Source organism: Heterodontus francisci, chromosome 8 (genome assembly GCF_036365525.1).
Source record: "Heterodontus francisci isolate sHetFra1 chromosome 8, sHetFra1.hap1, whole genome shotgun sequence".
NCBI classification, from domain to species: Eukaryota; Metazoa; Chordata; class Chondrichthyes; order Heterodontiformes; family Heterodontidae; genus Heterodontus; species Heterodontus francisci.
In genome coordinates this window covers 25,865,398-25,887,191 of record NC_090378.1, presented here as the reverse complement: position 1 = coordinate 25,887,191, position 21,794 = coordinate 25,865,398, and the positions used below count along the sequence as shown (strand labels likewise).

The 21,794-nt window shown below is 43.0% G+C and overlaps 1 protein-coding gene across 1 annotated transcript in view; it reads left to right on the top strand.

Annotated features, from left to right (window-relative positions):
• The first annotated feature begins 548 nt into the window (after positions 1-548).
• alg14 (ALG14 UDP-N-acetylglucosaminyltransferase subunit) overlaps positions 549-21,794 on the top strand; it is a 98,591-nt gene continuing 77,345 nt past the window's right edge. The window contains exons 1-2 of the mRNA XM_068036834.1: positions 549-770; positions 10,520-10,671. Of these exons, the coding sequence (XP_067892935.1) occupies positions 626-770; positions 10,520-10,671 (297 nt within the window). The 5' untranslated portion in view covers positions 549-625. The remainder of the gene's footprint in view (positions 771-10,519; positions 10,672-21,794) is intronic.

The following is a 21,794-nucleotide window of genomic DNA, read 5'->3' as shown; positions in this document are numbered from 1 at the left end:
TTCTTATGCTCTTCTATAAATGCATCTGTTTTTGTAAAAGACACATTAAAATCTTGAAATCCAATATAAGGAAAAGGGTTAAATTCATGCAGCCCCTTCAAAACAGCAGCCTTGGCCATTGGTCTTTACACTGGGCTGCTTTGCAGTTATGGATTATTTCTTGAGTTGACAGCTTTACTGAGTTTTGCAAGTTGGCAATCTAGCTCTTGATGCGTCATAAAGTCTGTCTTGACCGTCGCTTTTGAGGTGGCAAGCTTTTGCCTGGTTTTGCAATGCAGATTCTTTACTGAACTAAGATGTTGCAAACCATTTCCATCCCGGTCCTTCGAGTGCGGCTGCGCAGAGTTTGATTGACAGCGGATCCTGGCTTTGCCAGTTCTGATGAAAGGTCACTGACCTGAAACGTGAACTCTGCTTCTCTCTCCACAGATGCTGCCAGACCTGCTGAGTATTTCCAGCACTTTTTTTTATTTCAGACTGAATAGGTCTGTGTTGCCGAGTGCGGCTGCGCAGAGTCTGATTGGCAGCCGAGTGCGGCTGCGCAGGGTTTGATTGACAGCCGCTCTGGGTCTGTGCAGCCGAATGCGGCTGCGCAGAGTTTGATTGACAGCCGTTCCCGGGCTTAATGGATCTGTGTTGCGGAGTTGGTGCTGCGCTGTTTGCTTTCGGCTGCATTTTCATTGCGAGAGTTTTGCTGGTTCTCAAGAGAGTTGAAGCGCACAAGCCGGCCAAGCAGCGCCTCGCCAGCATCCTGGTGGTGCTCGGTTCCGGTAAGTTGATTTCAGTAGCAGGAAGCGAGGGGTCAGACCAGTGCGCAGCTGCTGCCCCCCCATGTTTGTAAAGGAAAGGGAACCCGGAAACGAATGAAGTTTGTGCAAATAAAAACATTGAGATCAAATTTGGGAACACGCAGAATAAAGCAATTCCATACACCGAAGTTGACTTTATGACTCGCCCAATGTGACCACTCAATTCTGCAAAAAAGCAATTAGACTTTCACATTGCTATATGTAATTTTTACTTGCATTGAATTTCTGAAATTCTGCAGGATACCTTCGTGGAAGTATCATTGGGGGTGATGAGGGATTATGGCATCTCTGCATACAGGTTTTAGGAGCTAATGATCAGAAAGTTATCATAATGTATTTTTACTATATTTTAACCATTAACGGCGTGTCGCAAGCACACAGTTCGTTTTTAACGTAAGTTTTCATATCTATAGTTGTGCTTAATTTCAAGTAAAGGTTAAGTTTGGTAGTATTAAATATGATTATTGTATTTGTTGACAAATAAATATTAATATAACTACCCCTCTCCCACACACCCTCCTATTTCCCCAGCTTTGTCAAGTGTCACTTAGGGGTGATAATCGAATTTTCTAGTTCAAAATTGTGACCTGTTCTGACACAGTTCACCCTTTCTGTTTTTCTGCCATATTCTTTCAGTGTTTCCTGAAAGCCTTAATTCTCACAGACTGATCTTCCCCCTCTCTAGTCCAGGGGTGTTGAAGCCCGTTGTAGTCTCCTGACTGCTACTGCAAGAGCCCGAAGTCTAAACAGGTTTGCAATTTATCATTCTCGCTGGTGATAAATGTTCCTTCAAACATTTCCCCAATGTTAATGCTCTTGATTTCACTGGATATCGGAGAGTGGATAGCAAGTGGTGCTTCAAGACTCTTCTGCTCATGAGCTGACTTGCCTTGGCTCTGCTAGCACTCATGCTTCTGGGTTAGAAGGTCAAACCAGACTTAAGTGAGTGATCCAGGCTGACACTCAGCGTAGTTCTAAAAGAGTGCTACACTGTTGGTGATACTTGTCATGATGGCTGATTGTGTTTGTATGTGGGGGTTGGATCTTGAATATTGGATAGTATACGGTACTTGGAATAGAAACTGAAAGGAAAACTTTGTACTGTGGGGAGTAACCTGACCTGGGGGTTGTTGTAAGGTCAGTTGGACATGTCGCAAGCAGTAAGAAGGAGCCTCCATTAAAAGCTTTTTAAATCTTTATTGAATCTATGACTTCAAGTGTAATTCTTTGAGCCTGAGAGGTGACATTGGCAACGGGAATAAATAACAAAAAAAAGTACAGAGGTATATACAGAGATATTTAGGATTGTGTCATGGCATTTGCTGGAGCTGATATGTCTGCAGTCTGGGGAATTGAGCAGTTTGATCCTACAGCTGATGCCAGTACCTTCAGCGAAATGGAAAGGCGGCTGGGGCAGTTTGAAGTGTATGCTGACAGTCGTGGTTTGTTTTTGGAGAGGGCAATGGAGGTGCAGAAAGCGTAGTGAGGTTGATGCTCAATATAGGTTCTTTGGTGAGGGCGACTTTCAAGATTGCCTGACACGGAAGAAAAGGTGGATTATGAACGTGCAGTGAAAGCTTTGAAGGACCATTATGTGGTGACTCCAAATGCCACATTCCAAAGTCATGTTTACCGTCAGATGAGACGGAAAGAGGGGGAAACAGTAGCCCAATTTGTGACTTGTTTTAGGCAAGTGTCAGATAGATGCAATTATATTGCGGCGGATCTGAATAACCAGATACTGGATCAGGTGGTCCAACATAAACCAAATCATTAAATATATTCAAGAAAGAGTTAGATATAGTTCTTGGGGCTTAAGGGATCCGGGGAGAAGGCGGGAACAGGGTACTGAGTTTGGATGATCAGCCATGATTGTATTGAATGGCGGTGCAGGCTCGAAGGGCCAAATGGCCTACTTCTCCTATTTTTCTATGTTTCTATGTAACGTTGCAAGCCGGATAAGTTAAGGTGCAAGCTGCTGGAAAGAGGAGCTGACTAACATCTTTGGTTCGGCCACATTTGGAATACTGCGTGCAGTTCTGGTCGCCACATTACCAAAAGGATGTAGATGCTTTGGAGAGGGTGCAGAGGAGGTTCACCAGGATGTTGCCTGGTATGGAGGGCGCTAGCTATGAAGAGAGGTTGAGTAGATTAGGATTATTTTCATTAGAAAGACGGAGGTTGAGGGGGGACCTGATTGAGGTGTACAAAATCATGAGAGGTATAGACAGGGTGGATAGCAAGAAGCTTTTTCCCAGAGTGGGGGATTCAATTACAAGGGGTCACGAGTTCAAAGTGAGAGGGGAAAAGTTTAGGGGGGGATATGCGTGGAAAGTTCTTTACGCAGAGGGTGGTGGGTGCCTGGAACGCGTTGCCAGCGGAGGTGGTAGACGCGGGCACGATAGCATCTTTTAAGATGTATCTAGACAGATACATGAATGGGCGGGAAGCAAAGAGATACAGACCCTTAAAAAATAGGCGTCATGTTTAGGTAGAGGATCTGGATCGGCGCAGGCTTGGAGGGCCGAAGGGCCTGTTCCTGTGCTGTAATTTTCTTTGTTCTTTGGATGACACTTTGAAGATAGCGGCTGCATTGGAAGCAATGGATGGACAAGTTCACAGCATGAAACTTGGTCCCATTTCCGCCATCGGCACAACAAAATCGGAGGTTAATGAGTGACACAACGGAATCCAGGTACGTATAAATGTAAACAACAGAAGTCTGCGAGAGAGTGTTTCAGATGTGGCAACTTGGGGCACTGTGGAAGAGATGATTGCTGCCCTGCCAAGGGAAAGATGTGCAGAAAATGTGGGGGCAGAGACCATTTTGCTAAGAAGTGCAGAAGCAAAGCTGAACAGAGTGGAAAGCCTGGCAAACCATGTAAAGGAAAGAGAGTTGAAAGTAGTACAACTGTGAGACGAGTTGAAGATACGGTGAGTATGGACACGAATAGCAATCATGGGTGCATGTTTTCTGTCGATGGGCACAATCATGAGCAAGTTCCAGTGATTGTTGGGGGTGTTGAAGTGAGCATTATTATAGATTCAGGCAGTGACAGTAATGTCATCAGTAGAGCACTGTGGGAGGAACTGAAGATGAAGAGAATCAAGTTCTCACCTCGAAAATGTGTCAAAAAGCTCTATCCTTACACATCTAAAACCCCACTTCACAGAACCACAGAATTGTTACCGCACAGAAGGAGGCCATTCAGCCCATCATGTCTGCACCGGCTCTCAGGATGAGCAGTTCACCTAATGTCATTCCCCTGCCTTCTCCCCCTAACCCTGCACATTCCTGCTTTTCAGATAATAGTCTAATTCCCTTTTGAATGCCTCGATTTGAACCTGCCTCCGTCACGCTCCCAGGCAGCCCATTCCAATCCTAACCACTCGCTGCGTGAAGAAAGTTTTCCTCATGTTGCTTTTGCTTCTTTTGCCAATCGCTTTAAATCTGTGTCCTCTTGTTCTCGATCCTTTCGCGAGTGGGAACAGTTTTTCCCTTCAAACTGTTGGATGCTTCACTGCGAGTGTGAGCTGGGAATTGGAATGTTAAGGCAGAATTCGTTGTGACTGAAGCGATTGGTGAGCCTCTGCTCAGCAGAGACTGCCCAAGCCTTGGTGACGCTACACATTGGATTGAAAGTGAAATCCGATGCAGAACTTCGGGAGGAGTCATGGAATTGGGAAGTTGCACAACCGCCAACTGAGGTTAACCATTGTCGAGAATGTGAAACCTGTACGCAGAACACCTTTTGGTCCGAGAGGGAAAGTTGAGGCAAAGATCAAGGAATTGGTTGACCAAGACACCATAGAGCCAGCTGAAGGGCCAACACCATGGGTGAGCCACATTACTGACTCGCTGTCACGACTACTGAGGGAGGATCAAACACGCAGATCTTCACGAGAGAGGGAAGCTGAATCGTTCGTGCAGTTTGTGGCAGTTCATGCTACACCCAGAGCAATGACAACTAGAGAGATTGAAAGAGTCCAACAAAGATCTAGAATTGGATGATGTCAGACCGCAAATCCAAGTTGGAAATTGGGAGAATTGCCCATTCAAGGCATACATTGTTATATAAGATGAACTGTGTACAATTGGGAAGTGTATTCTCAGAGGCAACAGACTTGTAATGCTGCAAAAGCTTAGTTAGCTCATGGGAGTGGTTCTTACTAAGCAAAACTTATGTATCCAAGTATGGTGGCCAGGAATGGAGAAAGATTTGGAGCAGTTTGTCAAAACATGTCATGGATGTCAACCTATCAGCAAACCCAATTCACCAGAACAAGTACGCAGCACACTGTTACTGGCTGGACCATGGGAGGATGTAGCAGTTGACTTCTAAGGCCGACTTGCATTAGGAGAGTTCATACAAGTGACGATGAACAATTACAGCCATTATTATGAGTATGTGGTAATGAAATCTACAAGGGCAGAGAAAACGGTGTTTGCATTGACAAATATTTGCAAGGCATGGTTTACCAGTCACTTTGTATTCAGACAATGGGCCACAATTCATTTCACAGTCTTTTGCAGATTACATGAAATTCAGAGGCATTCACCATCACAGAGTAACACCTAAATGGCTGCAAGCAAATGGGGTAGTGGAAAGACAAAACCAATCCTTTGAGAAATGGATGAGGATTGCTCAGGCTGATGGTAAAGACTGGGGGAGGTGTCGTTGTCATATGTGGCCGTGCATAGTGCAACTACACACACTATGACGGGAAGAGCCTAGCTGAGTTGTTATTTGGACACAAAATACGCACCAAGATACCAGAGCTGAGGGACATTAGAGTTGATCAGGAGGTTCAACGTCACGATGCTGAGAAAAAGGGTGCAGCAAAGTTTTATGCTGACCGCAGAAGAAGAGCTAGACAGTCTGATGTGATGCCAGGTGATGAAGTATTGCTGAGACGGGAGAGTCTGAGTAAGATGGATGGACCATGTTATCCCAAACCTTACACGGTTATTGCCAAGAAGGGAAACCGTGTGATTGCACGGCTGCCAGAGGGAGGACTGTATGACAGAAGTTCTTCATGCATTAAAAATATCATGGTGACAAAGACACAGCAGCAGATGAACCAGATGTAGGAGCAGAGGCGAAGCTGACATCTAGCAATTCAGAAGTCCAAGCCAGTGATGCTGTTGGCAGGCAGACAGTTTGCTATCTAGAGGGAGAAACATCGGTTCCAGAGGGGGCTATGACACTTCCTAATCCTGACGCAGTGACCAGAGTTCCTGAGACGACAGACAGACCCTGGCTCAGGAGGAGACCACCAAACTATATGATGATTTTGTGTGTGTGATTTCTTGACGGAAGATGAAATTGGAAATCAGTTCGGAGCAACAATTGGCGATTTAAAACAATGTGATTTTAAATTGAAAACAGCAAATCTTGACACAAAGCGTGTGCCTAGATGTGAAGTTTTGTGTTGTGATTGTGTTTACAACAAAAAGGGTGTATGCTGAACGCTGCCCTTGAAAGTAAATGTAATTGAGGAAATTCATTTACTCAGTGAGTTAGGAAAATAATGATTTGTTAAGTTAGTTTGCAAAATTTATTGCAGTACATTTGGTAAGCGATGGAGTCTAAGCAACATACACAAAACAGGAAAATCATGGTCATGTTTTGGTCTGATAAAGGAGGGATGGCATGATGGCTGTGTGTGTGCGCTTGAGTATTAGATACTATACAGTACTTAGAATAGAAACTGAAAGGAACACTTTGTACTACGGGGAGTCACCTGACCGGGTTGTTGTTAGGTTAGATAGCACATGTTGCAGCAGTAAAAAGGCGCCTCTGTGAAAAGCTTGTTAAATCTTTATTAAAGTTAAATCTGTCACTTCTAAATGTGATTCTTTCAGCCTGAGTTGTGACAGTACTGCCTTTTGAATAAGATGTGAAACTGAGGTCAAGTCTACCCTCTTGGGTAATAGATCCCATGGCAGTATTCAAAGAAGTGCAAAAGAGTTTTTCAGGTGTACTAGTCAATATTTATAACTGAACCAGCATCTCAAATAGTTTAATTGCTCATTTATCTGATTTGCTGTTCATGGGACCTTGCTGTGCCCAAATTTGCTGTCGTGTTTCCCTATATTGCAACAATGACTACACTTCAAAACTACTCCATTGGTTATGAAATGCTTCGGGACATCTTGAGGTTGTAAAAGGAGCTATATAAATTTTTCTTTCTTTCCTTTCTGGCTCCTAGGGTAGAATATTGTTAGATAATCCACCTTGCAATTCTTTTCCTCACCACATTTCCCAAAACCCTGACAACCACTTTGTGACCCCTCCTGATACTTGTCTCCTTCCCTTGTGAGTAGCCATTAAGCATGAGCCATATAAAGAATTATTATTAAAGAATCATGGGTATCAGTGCATGTTCCTAGCACCTGGAATATTGTGTGCGGTTCTAGTCCCCTTGCCTGAGGAAGTATATACTTGCCAGAGAGAGTGCAGCGGAGGTTCACCAGATTGATTCCTGGGATGGTGGGATTGTCCAATGAGGAGAGATTGAGGAGACGGGGCCTGTATTTTCTGGAGTTTAGAAGAATGAGAGGCGATCTCATAGAAACTTGCAAAATTCTTAAAGGGGAAGACGGGGTAGAAGCAGAAAGGATGTTTCCCCTGACTGTGGGATCTAGAACCAGGGGACACAATCTCCGAATAAAGGGCAAGCCATTTAGGACTGAGATGATGAGGAACTTCTTCGCTCAGAGGGTGGTGAATCTTTGGAATTCTCTGCCCCAGAGGGTGGTGGAAGCTCAGTCACTGAGTAAGTTCAAGACTTAGATTGATAGTTGCTAATGACGTCAAGGGATATGGCGATAGTGTGGGAATCTGGCGTTGAGGTAGACGATCAGCCATGGTCTAGAATGGCAGAACAGGCTTGAAAGGCTGAATGGCCTACTCCTGCTCCTGTGTTCCTATACACAAAATATTTATGCTACATTTATATTCTATTCAAAACCTGTTGGAGAGCAGCTAATTCTTATCAGAGCACCATCTAGCCTTGTCTGACTGATATGGTCCTCCCATCTGATTTGTAGATAGTAATTTTATTAATGTTTTAGATATAGGTCTTGCCTTTGAGAAAATGCTATTCATAGGCAAGATTCTGGAAACCAGTGACACCCAAATCATTTAGAGCTACTGACCAAAGACACTTGGCCAAACCCCACCCTCGTGAGTGAGCTGCATTTGAATGCTCAAATACACAAGATAAGGTTCACCTCTTTTTAAAATCACAGGATTGCACTTAATTCAATTGCCTCAGTACCGCATACCCAAAGTCACTCAATTTTAAATAAAGACAAAAGAGTTTTTTTTACTGTTATAAACACGTGTAAAGTGTTTGGTGTGATCAGACAGTTGAAGAATTCTGGGTCTTGATTGTGACCTTCCCCAAAATAAACCTAGTGCTTGCCAAGCCATAACCTTTTATCATACTTCATACCTAGGTTCTGGCCCTCGGCAACATCGTCCAAAAACACATCATGTTCCAAATGTATGCTGATGACACCCAGCTCTACCTCCCACCATTTCTCTTGACACCTCCACTATCTCTGATTTTATTTCGCTGCTTGACTGACATCCAGTAATAATGAGCAGAAATTTCCCCCAGTCAAACATTCAGAAGACCAAAGCCATTGTCTTTGCTCCCCATCACAAACTCCATTCGCTAGCCACTGACTCCATCCCCTCCCTAGGAACTGAATCTGAACCAGATCGTTAGAAACCTCAACTTCCTGTTTGGTCTTGAGCTGAGCTTCTGATCTCATATCCTCTCCAACTCCTCCATGGCTTCGTCCCAACTTATCTCTGTAACCTCTTCCAGCACTGAAACTCGGCATGATCTCTGTGCATCTCCAGTTCTGGCCTCCAGCAAATTCCCCATTTTATTTGCTGCAGCATTGTCAGCCATGCTTGGATTCAACTTTGGAATCTCCTCCCTGAATCACTCTGCCTGTCTACCTCTTTTTAAAAAAAAAGAAACACTTGCATTTATATCGTGCCTTTCATGACCTCAGGACGTTCCAAAGCAGATTGTAGCCAATGAAGTATAGTCACTCTTGTAGGAATTGCAGTAGCCAATTTACGCACAGCAAGCTCCCACAACAATGTGATAATGACAAGATTGCCTGTTTCTGTGATGTTGATTGAGGGATAAATATAGGCCAGGACACTGAGGATAACCCCTCAGGGTATCAGTGGATGGGTGTTTTTCTGAATGGAGGGATGTGACTAGTGGTGTTCCGCAGGGATCAGTGCTGGGACTTTTGCTGTTTGTAGTTTATATAAATGATTTGGAGGAAAATGTAGTTGGTCTGATTAGTAAGTTTGCGGACGACACAAAGGTTGGTGGGGTTGCGGACAGTGATGAGGATTGTCAGAGGATACAGCAGGATATAGATTGGTTGGAGACTTGGGCAGAGAAATGGCAGATGGAGTTTAATCCGGACAAATGTGAGGTAATGCATTTTGGAAGGTCCAATGCAGGTGGGAGGTATACAGTAAATGGCAGAACCCTTAGGAGTATTGACAGGCAGAGAGATCTGGGCGTACAGGTCCACAGGTCATTGAAAGTGGCAACGCAGGTGGATAAGGTAGTCAAGAAGGCATACGGCATGCTTGCCTTCATCGGTCGGGGCATAGAGTATAAAAATAGGCAAGTCATGTTGCAGCTGTACAGAACCTTAGTTAGGCCACACTTAGAATATTGCGTGCAATTCTGGTCGCCACACTACCAGAAGGACGTGGAGGCTTTGGAGAGGGTACAGAGGAGGTTTACCAGGATGTTGCCTGGTCTGGAGGGCATTAACTATGAGGAGAGGTTGGAAAAACTCGGATTGTTTTCACTGGAGCGACGGAGGTGGAGGGGCGACATGATAGAGGTTTACAAAGTTATGAGCGGCATGGACAGAGTGAATAGTCAGAAGCTTTTTCCCAGGGTGAAAGAGTCAGTTGCTAGGGGACATAGGTTTAAGGTGAGAGGGGCAAAGTTTAGAGGGGATGTGCGAGGCAAGTTTTTTACACAGAGGGTGGTGAGTGCCTGGAACTTGCTGCCGGGGGAGGTGGTGGAAGCAGATACGATAGCGACGTTTGAGACATCTTGACAAATATACGAATAGGATGGGAATAGAGGGATATGGGTCCTGGGAGTGCAGAAGGTGTTAGTTTAGGCAGGCATCAAGATCGGCACAGGCTTGGAGGGCCGAATGGCCTGTTCCTGAGCTGTACTGTTCTTTGTTCTTCAAAATAGTGCCATGAGATCTTTTGTGTCTACCTGAGAGGGCAGGGAGAGCCATGGTTTAGCGTCTCATCCGAAAGACGGCGCATCCAACAATGCATTACTCGCTCAGTACTGCACTGGACTGTCAGCCTAGATTTTTTTTTTGTGCTCAAGTCCTGGACTTGACTCAGGTGAGAGCTACCAATTGAGCTACAACTGACACTGTCTCTCCTCCTTTAAGATATTCCTTAAAACCTAGATCTTTGACCACATGTCCTAATAACTCTTTATGTGGCTTGGTGTTGAATTCTGTCTCATAACACTCCTGCAAAGTGGTTGGTATTATTGCTACATTAAAGGTGCTATACAAATGCAAGTTGTTGTAGTGGTTACAGCACTTTTGTGGCAAAACTAATCGATTGTGACTCGTTTGGCCCAGCATTATGCTTCATGTCTGATTATTCTTTACTCAGGGGGACACACAACAGAAATTCTCAGGCTAATGGAGAGCCTCTCTGCTTCATATGCTCCCAGGCATTATGTCATTGCGAACACAGACAGCATGAGTGAAGAGAAAGTCCGCTTCCTTGAGGCTGCTCGAACTAAAGGAAATACTGAACCTCAGGTAAGTGTTAGCATGGACTGGAGGTATAGCTTCAACTGTTGTTTTGTCTTATTTCGCATTTTCTGTGGTATTTTCCGCCAACAGGAGAATTATTCTGATCACCACCAAGTCCGATGATGTCTTTGCCTGACATACAAATGAGTATGACCAGCAGAGGTCCCTGGTTAGCCATCAGTAGTGGGAACTGGAAGATTTCTTCTTCAACCACACACCCCACTCTGTCCCACCGCCCCCACCTCACCACCACCGCCCCGGCCACCCTGCAACCCCCAGTCTAGTGGAAACACTGAGGCCAATTGTAGCCAAGATCAGATAACTTAGCAAAGACTGAATCAATGCTAGATTCCTGCACCTACTTATGATGCAGTAATATTTGCTGGAAATATGCTTATGTATGGACGCAGAAGAAGAGAGACTTACCATGATGGACCCCACAGTTGACGAGCTTGCAGAGAGACTCGCTGTCCAGGCCCCCACACAAAATAGATGGAGGTACTGGAAAGTGGTAGATGCCTGTTTAGTTCATAACTGCTGGGAACAACTTTTGGCTATTAGTGATGGCAGATATGCTGTTGCAGAGCTGCCAGTTAATGGAACTTGATGCCATGTGTTCAGTTACTTGGCTGTTGAGTTCTCTAATTCATAAAGTTGAATGAATTTGAATATGTTAATCTCCTGAAAGATGAATTGCACATTTGTGAGGCTGGGTACTGGAAATGGTGGCAATAGGCAGCAGGTCAGTCAGCATCTATGATGAGAGCAGGCAAGTTTATTTTTCCGAGGTGCTCAAACTATTAGGGCTAATTTTTTGTTTTGTTTTGAAGTGCCAGCGAGAAGCTGGGGAACGCGAAAGGCAAGTCTGTGCAGGAGTCTGCATCTGAGGTTCACTGGATTTTAATCTGCCGTGCCTTCCAAGAGTGGTTGGTAGATGAGGACAAAGGTGGAGTGGCTCAGAGGGTGCCTGTCAGCAGAAGAGAGCAAAGGCTAGCCGGCAGCAAGATGAATTTAGGAAGAGGTTGCTACAAGGGGTTCGCATGTGAGGGGAATAAGGGTATGGAAACTAGCTGTTTCACACTGTTACTATGCAGGAGCAACACGTGTGGTGTTCGCCACTAACAGGATGCTGCTGTCAAGCCAAAAAGACGTTCTGCCCATCACACAAATGAGTAATGTGATATATGAATTTCAATGCAGTGTGATGCTAGGTATATAGGCCGTCCGTCCCAAAGACTGGCGGATTGTAACAAACAACATATCCCTTTCGATGTTCGCAACAGGGAAGGTACAGGCTGTGTCCGACCAGCCTGTGCTTGCAAAACTCCAAACACAGTGTCCAACATTAGATATGATTCCGCGATTGGTCAACATTTGCTAAATAATACTCAGTGTGCTAGAATTACACTGACAACCAATTTACGATTGTCAATCGGGCTCGCAGTGTGGCACATTTGCGCCTACTGGAAGCTACATATATTAATACACAGGGCCCTGTTCTTTGCAGACAGAAAGAACATGTACAAACATTGCACTTGTTTCAATTAAACAAAATAAGTGACAGCCATTCACTGGTCAAGGCATTGCCCTGAGGAATGAACCAATCAAGAGTCAAGCTGCCAGGTTTAAATTTCAAAGCTTGAAACAAAGCTTGGCAGTTAACTGTCAGTCACCGTAAACTGGTGCATTCGCCATGGCAACGCCTCTACCAATCAGAGTTCACTCGCCAACCAATCAGCACCCTCTTAAGCAGTATAAAGTTGTTGTTTTCCTTTTACATTGGTATTCTTGCGGATTGTCCTGATGAGTGCAAGATGAAAAGCTTCGACAACATGTCTCTATTTTCAGCAATACTCGAGTTCTGTACTACTAAACGACTATTAGAACAGGAATTGCAGCTTCTCCATTTTATCTGTCCCTCCCCTTCTGTCACTGATCGGGAAGCATTAAAATTCCCTTCATTAATAAAATCAGAAATGGTGGAGGGGGAAATGTATGTAATAGGGAGAGGAATCATGGGTGGAGTGATGTAACAGATCATCTCAGTCAAACAATGGGAATTCGACATTAAAGGGACATTAGTATATGCAAATAGTCAAGAAAGTGGGCAACCGTGGGAAATGGGAGAGGTGGAAAACTTTTGGATCAGGTATGAAATTAAAATGGGTTTGAAAGTGAGCATTATGGTTGAAGTTTAAAGTTACTGAGCTGGGTTGCAGAGCATGCAGCCGAAACATAAACTTGGCTGTTCTCTCCAGGTGCTGACTGGCATCTCTGTGTGTGTTTCCAATATTTCCTGTTCTTGTTTCCGATTCCCAGCATCTGGACTACTTTTACGGGAATATGGTGTTTCTTTGCTGGTATGCTGGGGATCAAAGTTAAGCACATCGTGGTTTTCTAGTTTCAGATTGCCATGCATTTCAAATGAATGCTCCAGGATTGTTAGTGAAGAAAGAGGAAAAGTTTGAATTCAGTTCCATCGCCAGATGGCAGCAGAGCCAACAATAATGTGGTTTAATGGTTGAAGCAGAAACTCAGGCAGGTGGGATGGTAAATGTGTTAAACTTAGTAAATTCTCCCTGTGACTTGCTTTGTTAATTTCTTTTGAGTCGGTTTTTAGTTCACAAGATAAGAAATGCATTGGGGCTACCTGTAAGTGACCTAGCAACCTTTGCAAGTGCAAAAAGCACAGATATTTCTGATTTGCCATTATTATGGTAGTGTAATGGCAAGCCTGTCCATCAGGAGTTGATAGTCATAACTAGTAACTTAAAATATATATTGGCACAAAGTTATTCTCCAGCAGTGTTGAGAAATGGATCATCCAGTTTCCTTCCAAAAGGAAAAATGGAAAAAGGAGAAACATACTGTAGAGGTTTTCAAACCCTTCCATGTTGGGGGACATCCTGCAAATGTTGACCAGTTTTTAGAGACCGCCTTCCCAAAAGAGAATGTTAACTACCCAAAAGAAAACAGGATAACCTGGTGCTATTAACTTTCAAAGTCATCACTAGTCAATGCCACTAAAACAGATTATCTGGTTATTTGCCTCATTGCTGTTGTGGGGCCTTGCTGTGTGCAAGTTGGCTGCCTTATTTTCAAAACAATTAACACAATGACTGCAAGTGTAATTAATTGGGTGCTAAGTGCTTTGCGACATCCCAAGGTCATGAAAGGATCTGTATAAATGCAAGTTCTTTCTCAGTAAGTCAGCAAATACTGAAATCTGATGCAAATGCAGTAGGAAATTCATGTGTTCATAGGCAAAGTATTTGCAGTAGAAAAGAAGCAGAAATCCAGCTGTGCATCTGGCTAAGGCACAAGAAGTATTTGTTTTTAAAAATATAGACGCAATGACTGAGCAGAGTTTAGCGCAGAGCTTGGCGAAGGAGAAAATATTTCTGTGTACCAGGTGTCACTCTTACCTGTCCTGACATTATTAACCTTTGTTTTTCCACATGACCTCAGCCAGGCAAAATATTCTGAACTTAAAATGGACTTCAGTTATCCATATTCTTGAGGTCTTTTATGTCCTTTTTGGGGAAAAATGCCAGCACAGTAGTAGTTACTCAGGATGTCTACTTTTTAAATGAGGGCTGTCTTCTGCAGTTAATGTCTTACAGAAAGTTGCATACATTCATAAGTGAATTGCTTCAGAAATGTTCTCATCTTTTTGAAGTGTGAGCTTTGTAGAGTTATATTTGATCTGTCAGAGCAGGCTAGCTGTTTGATGTCAAAACCAGGTAGTAAAATAAAACAAAAGCACCGTGATGACTGCTGTTCTCACTCTATCTATTTTAATGATCAACTTGATTTATGATATAATTGCCTGGCTATTAAGAATGAGTTTCTGTGATCTCGTGTTGTAATCTGCCTTCGAGTTCCAGAAGACCTTATCTGAGGAAGGATGCTCTTACTATAGAGGGAGTGCAGCGAAGGTTGACCAGACTGATTCCTGGGATGGCGGGACTGACATATGAGGAGAGATTGAGTCGGTTACGATTATATTCGCTGGAGTTCAGAAGAGTGAGGGGGTGGGGATCTCATAGAAACCTATAAAATCCTAACAGGACTTGACCGGGTAGATGCAGGAAGGATGTTCCCGATGGTGGGGGAGTCCAGTACCAGGGGTCATAGTCTAAGGATACGGGATAAACCTTTCACGACTGAGATGAGGAGAAATTTCTTCACCCAGAGAGTGGTGAGCCCGTGGAATTCGCTACCACAGAAAGCAGTTGAGGCCAAAACATTGTATGTTTTCAAGAAGGAGTTAGATATAGCTCTTGGGTCTAAAGGAATCAAAGGGTATGGGGTGAAAGTGGGAACAGGCTACTGAGTTGGATGATCTGCCATGATCATAATGAATGGTGGAGCAGGCTCGAAGGGCCGAATGGTCTACTCTTCCTATTTTCCTGCATCTTGACTTTCCCGTTTGACTGGGAATTTCCAAGTTAAGATTGAGGAAGAGGCTGTGTGCGAAGTCTGCCACATATTTTTATTTATGTTATTTAGAGATACAGCACTGAAACAGGCCCTTCGGCCCACTGAGTCTGTGCCGACCATCAACCACCCATTTATACTAATGCTACACTAATCCCATATTCCTACCACATCCCCACCTGTCCCTATATTTCCCTACCACCTACCTATACTAGGGGCAATTTATAATGGCCAATTTACCTACCAACCTGCAAGTCTTTTGGGTGTGGGAGGAAACCGGAGCACCCGGAGGAAACCCACGCAGACACAGGGAGAACTTGCAAACTCCACACAGGCAGTACCCAGAATTGAACCCGGGTCGCTGGAGCTGTGAGGCTGCGGTGCTAACCACTGCGCCACTGTGCCGCCCATATGTACCGACAGAGACTTGGTTCTTTCTATACAGTTTCAATTTAGATTTTTAACTTCTTTTAGAGAAGAGTTTAATCATTGTATGAGTCAAATAATCACACTGAAGGTTGGTTGCTATATTCATCTGTCTCTATAATTTTTTTGCAAATAAATTTAACTGATTGAGTTTTGCCTGTACATGGTGGGCTGCCAGAATAGTGTGTTTCAGTGTGGGCTCACGAATGTAGTGAGAAAACCACATCATATCTAGTGAAAGATACTTTAGGAAAGGTAAATATTAAACATTTTGCCCCATTCATACCAGTATATAAGGGAACAAATTTCATTTCATAGGAGACCAGGGTCAATTTATGGAAACTGTGTCTGTGCTCTGTGTACGCAAGTGAAGAGTTTTGGGAGAGAGCCTGAACTGAAATGAGGTATATCGGTCAGACCTGTCATAATCAAAATCTTTATCTCCAAAAAAAAACAAATCGTAACCAGAGCCATATCCATGTAAGGAGAGGAGTCTGGACATCAGTTTAGTTTTCATTTTGGACTATAAAATATCTTCTACAAATTTGGGCAGCAGTAGGGGAAATATCTACTAGACGAGGGCAATGTGATCATTCTAGTGCCGAATCGCTACAAAGGTGGAATGCCAGAATAGCTGAGGTGAAGCATGTAGTTAGGGAAAGTGGAATTAAAAATATGACCGTGTGTGTTTTTTGACCACACTTTTTAGCCATGAATTCATTCATGCACACCTAGCTGAAACCTGGCCCAAAATCATTTTATTTTATCCCATCAACTGTAGGACAGGAGCTGAGTGTTATTTGAATATTAATTGTGTTTAATTGTATGCAGATGATGGCCATTAAGTGGGGATTTACTTGAGCCCTATAAACAGATACAATCTGAAACCGGTTGCTGGGTTAGGAATTGTATGCTTGCAATATGTAACTCTGAAATAAATATTAAAGCGTGGAAAGATTGGCTCCAGCTCTATCCTTCACCAACTGGTTTTCTGGAATAGAACATGGTAGCAGAGAATGGTTGTGTAAAAGTGAAGGCTGGAAGCTAAGAAAAAAAAATCAGAGTAAACTCCAATCCTAATCGCCATTGTGAGAAATGGCGGAAAGCAAGTATAAATTGTCGGGATATGATTACCATCCAATGTTCTCGGAGTCTGAACCATATGACCAGTGGGAGAATTAAGTGGATATGTGGGCACTGGTTACATCTCTACCAAAGAGAAAACAAGATATGATCTTGGCATTGTCGTTTCTTACAAAAAGTAAAATCGGCAGTAAAGTATTTAGTGAGCTGGATGCCCGTCAGTTGGATACTGGTGAAAGTTTGGATCTTCTGTTAGAGCTCTTGGATGAAATTTACAAGAAAGAAGATCTATTAAATGCCTATGAGGCATGGTTAAAATTTGACAGATTTCGGAAAACAGTTGGTCATTCCATGGCGAAATATATCATGGACTTTAACAGATTGAATTTCATCAATCTTTTATACAACAGGTTAAATTGGTGGATTGTGTTAAGATGTTGCATATGGACAGGTTTCTGGGTCTACCTGGTGTTCAGTTCTCTGAGAGGGAGACCCTGTTGGATCAGATGTCTGCTGCCTTGGAAAGAGTACTGGGGAAATAGTCATTTTCTTCAGCCTTCGTGGAACAAATGGGACATTCCACAGTGACACAAAGAAGAGAGGACTCTAGGGTTGCCAGATTTCAAAATGGTCCAGATACTTGAGGCAGGCATCAGTACAATGGAAGGATTAAAGAAAGGCAGAATGAGGATGAAAGCACCTTTAGCAGATCTGGGTATGACAGCAGAAGACAGAATTGGAACAGCAATAATAGGTGAATGCCCAAGGGACAGCTCATAGGCACTTCAGGTGTGACTCAAAGTATCATTGTGCAATAAACTGCCCAAAATGGAGAGGCAGGGTCCTCAAAATGATACATGACAGAGAATTCTGAGGAGAAGGTTGATGATAATTTGAACAAATAATACTGGTCACAAGGAGTTTTAATCCTGTGATGAATGTGTTCTTCAATACAAAAGCAAAATTATGCGGATGCTGGAAATCTGAAACAAACCACAGAAAATGCTGGAAATACTCCAGGTTAGACAGCATCTGTGGCGAGAGAAACAGTTTCTGGTTCCTGTGACCTTTCAAGATCAGCAGAACTGAAATGTTAACTCTGTTTTACTCCCCACAGATGCTGTCTGACCTGAGCATTTCCAGCATTTTCTATGAATGTGTTGTTTGTGGACTCATTTAACTGTACAGTGCTAGATGGTGCTTGCACTTCAACAGTATGTGGGACAGATTGGTTAAAATGTTACTTTGATTCATTGAGTAGTGAGGATCGCTGCAAGGTTAAAGAAAATAAAAGCACTACTTGCTTTAGGTTTGGTGATGACAACACACTGCGGTCACTAAACGGAGTTGTAATTCCATGTAAAATAGCTAGAGTAAGCCACTTTATCAGTACTGATCTAGTCTCTAGTGAAATACCTTTGCTGTTGAGTAAATATTCTTTGATAAAGGCACAAATGAAACTTGACATGGAGAATGATAATGCAATTATTTTTGGAAAGTCAGTGGATCTGACCCAGTCAGGACATTATTGCATCCCCATAACAAAAACTGATGTTTCTCATCAGAGTGTTAGACAAGTATTAATGGCATCCAGTGCTAAGAGTCAGAGAAAAAAAACCAAATTGTCTTAAAATTACATATACAATTTGTTCACCCTACTTGTCAGAGCTTTAAAATCTTGCTGAACGATGCGGGTGTGGTTGATGAAGAGTATACAAAGCTAACCGACATTAGTGAGAAGTGTGAAATCTGTAAAAGGTATCAGAGGATGTCGCCACATCTTGTAAGCCTTTCATTGGCATGTGACTTTAACTAGGTAGTTGCCGTGGTTCTAAAGGTATGGGATAAAGGCAGATATTTTCATTTGTACATTTTGTAGACTTGGCAACCAGATTTAGTCTTTTTGTAATAATACTTGGTAAGCGTGATTATAAAAAAATCATGGAGGAATGGATAGGGACTAAACTTGGGGCACCAGCTAAGTTTCTGATTCCCAATGGAGGGGAATTTGCTAATGATGAGTTCAGAGATATGTGAAAACATGAACATCAGGGTCATGAGTACTGCAACTGAAAGTCCTTTCAGCAGTGGGCTGTGTGAAAGGAATCTTGTGGTGGTTGATGAAATGCCGCATAAAATTTTACATGCTCAATCAGACTGCATGTTGACAACCCCACTGGCACAGGTGGTTCATGCAAAGAATTCACTCAGATGGTTGGAGGGTGTAGTCCCTATCAATTGGTCTATGGGCAAAATCCCAAATTGCCTTCTGTGGCTGTACCTGCTCTAGAAGGCACTATAGTTCCATTTTTTTCCTGCACATTTTAATGCTTTACATGCAGGGAGATGGGCTCTCATCAAAGCTGAGGTCTGAGAAAATTCAGAGCTCTGATGCATAGTTTAAAACTATCTAGGACAGAATTTAATGCAGGAGATTTACTGTATTATAAGAAAATGGGTCATAGAGAATGGAAAGGTCATGATAATAAGACAGTAGTTATCAAATATGGCGATCAAACTGTTAAGGTTCATCCTCACGATTAATCGTAATTCATTATAAAATCTCGAACTCTGAGCAGCTGATGGAAGTAAACAAGGCACCTTATACCTCAAGTGCTCCGTGTTTTGTCATGAAGGTCCTGAGCAACAGAATACAGTAGATCAAGGGCTGGATGGTAATAACGTGAGTGATCATGTCACACAGGACAAATATATCACATCCGCAGGACAAATATATCACATCCGCAGGCCAATTGCCCAGAGTGGGTACTTGGGTGACATATTCCAGAGAGGTGTAGTGAATGGAGGGATGCGACAATTGTGGGACGTGCAGAGAAAGCTACCGGCAAGTTTAAATATTGGTTGAATGTTCAGGAGGATGGCCAAGAGGTGAGGTCCATGGACTGGCAAATGGGGTGAAAGAGTGTAGAATAAGGAAGCGCAGTGCAAGTTCTAAAAGTGGGTCTGGAACTGACTCTTGCGTCGGAAAACAATCACAATACGGAGGAAGACCCGCCGTTAGTGAAAGAGGACTTTCTTGCAGTCGTAGTTCTGACAGACATAAAAAGTGCAAATAGAGACTCCAGCTTGAATAAATTACACAATGAAGTGAAGACCACAGAACTAGAAGCAGAAGTCCTCCATGATTGTGAAGTTTTTGGTGGCTGTCATTAAAATTGGTATACTAATAAGAGAAGCAAAGCAAAAGGATTAGATTAGATTAGATTAGAGATACAGCACTGAAACAGACCCTTCAGCCCACCAAGTCTGTGCCGAACATCAACCACCCATTTATACTAATCCTACACTAATCCCATATTCCTACCAAACATCCCCACCTGTCCCTATATTTCCCTACCACCTACCTATACTAGTGACAATTTATAATGGCCAATTTACCTATCAACCTGCAAGTCTTTTGGCTTGTGGGAGGAAACCGGAGCACCCGGAGAAAACCCACGCAGACACAGGGAGAACTTGCAAACTCCACACAGGCAGTACCCAGAATTGAACCCGGGTCCCTGGAGCTGTGAGGCTGCGGTGCTAACCACTGCGCCGCCCAAAGGAATTAGATAGTTGGAGAGTTTGGAATTTATTCTGAGGGAAACCAGTTTTGTCACATAGATCTGCACTGAAAATATCCTTGCAGATGGGACTTTAAGGCTAAAGCAAGGCTAGTTGCAGGGGATTTTGAAGAGTGGCTGCTTGTTAGAGTGGTCTCTCCCACAGCTGGAAAAGTGTTCTTGAAAGTCCTTTTAGCTCTTTTTGCTACATATTCATGGAAGTGTAGATCAATCGACATAAAATCCTTCTCTACAGTACGATACATTTCAGAGAGAGGTGGTTCTGAAACTGCCCAAAGAGGCAGCAGATGCAGAAGAAAAACTAAGGAAACTAAACAAATGTGTCTATGGTCTGAATGATGCTTCCAGCATGTGGTATTTTTCAGTGAAATCTGTTTTCCTGAATATAGATTGTATTCAACCAAAAGCAATGTTTTATTGGTATCATAAAGGAAAACTTTCAGGCATCTTCATGATGCATGCCGATGATTTCTTATAGGGTGGTACTGTGGAATTTGAGAAGCATGTTAAGATTAGGGTAATTGGGACTGAATTTAATGCCCCCCCCCCCCCCCCAGAGTGGGCTAGGAGGTGAGGAGGAATGTAAAATTGTGTGGGAGGCAGGGGGGGTTTCGTGTCCGTCACCTACGGACCCCTGCTGCAATTTTAGCAGCCTGGCTTCCAGGCCTGGTGGAGGCGGGCTCACCCTGACTTTCCGGCCAGTGGGTGGGACCACCACCTCACTGTTACATTCCGGCCTGGGAGACAGGCTTGTGTGGCATTTCAATATATTGGTTTAGATATTAAGCAGAATAAGTCTAGAATAACATTTTAAATCAATGATCCTATCTATAGCATGTTAGTCCCATCCCGGTTAATCATGCCAGGTCATCATTAGAAAGATGTGGTTATATCGAAAGAGATGGAACAATTGCAAAGTTTGATTGGTCAGTTGAACTGATTGGGCGCTCAGAATAGACCAGATATTAGTTTCAATGTGTTGGAATTAAGTACTACGATGAAACACCTTGAAGTTGAGAATGTTAAAGGGCAAATAAAACATTTTAAAAAAATTAGATCTGTAGAAATATGTACTTAAGTTCCCATCCTTAGGTGTCCCAAAGAACATGAAGCTAGTCATTTTTGATGATGCTTCACATACTAATCTTCCTGATGGTATTCTAATGCAGCTGGCTTCTTAATATCTCATGGGTGAAAATGTGAAATGTTGTCCTTTAGCTTGGGAAGCTAAGAAAATACAAACCAGTGTTAAAAGTACTGTAGCTGCTGAAACACTGGCTCTTGTGCAGGTAATGGATATGGGATTTATCAAAACTTTTAAGTGAAATTCTGTGCAAGGGACGTACTGAAGATCGTATACCCATTGAATGTTATGTGGATAATGTACACTCTACAAAAAGTGAGTGAGAAAAGGTTACAGATTGACCTTGCTGGCTTGAAACAAATGCTGGAGAGAAAGGAAATCTCTTAATCGATCGTCCAACTGTCTAATTGTTTTACAAATAAAATTGCATGTACAAAGAAATTGTTAAGGATCCTAAAGGAGGGGTGTCTTGCAATGCAATGCTTTGTACACAACATGGAGGTTTTTGATTT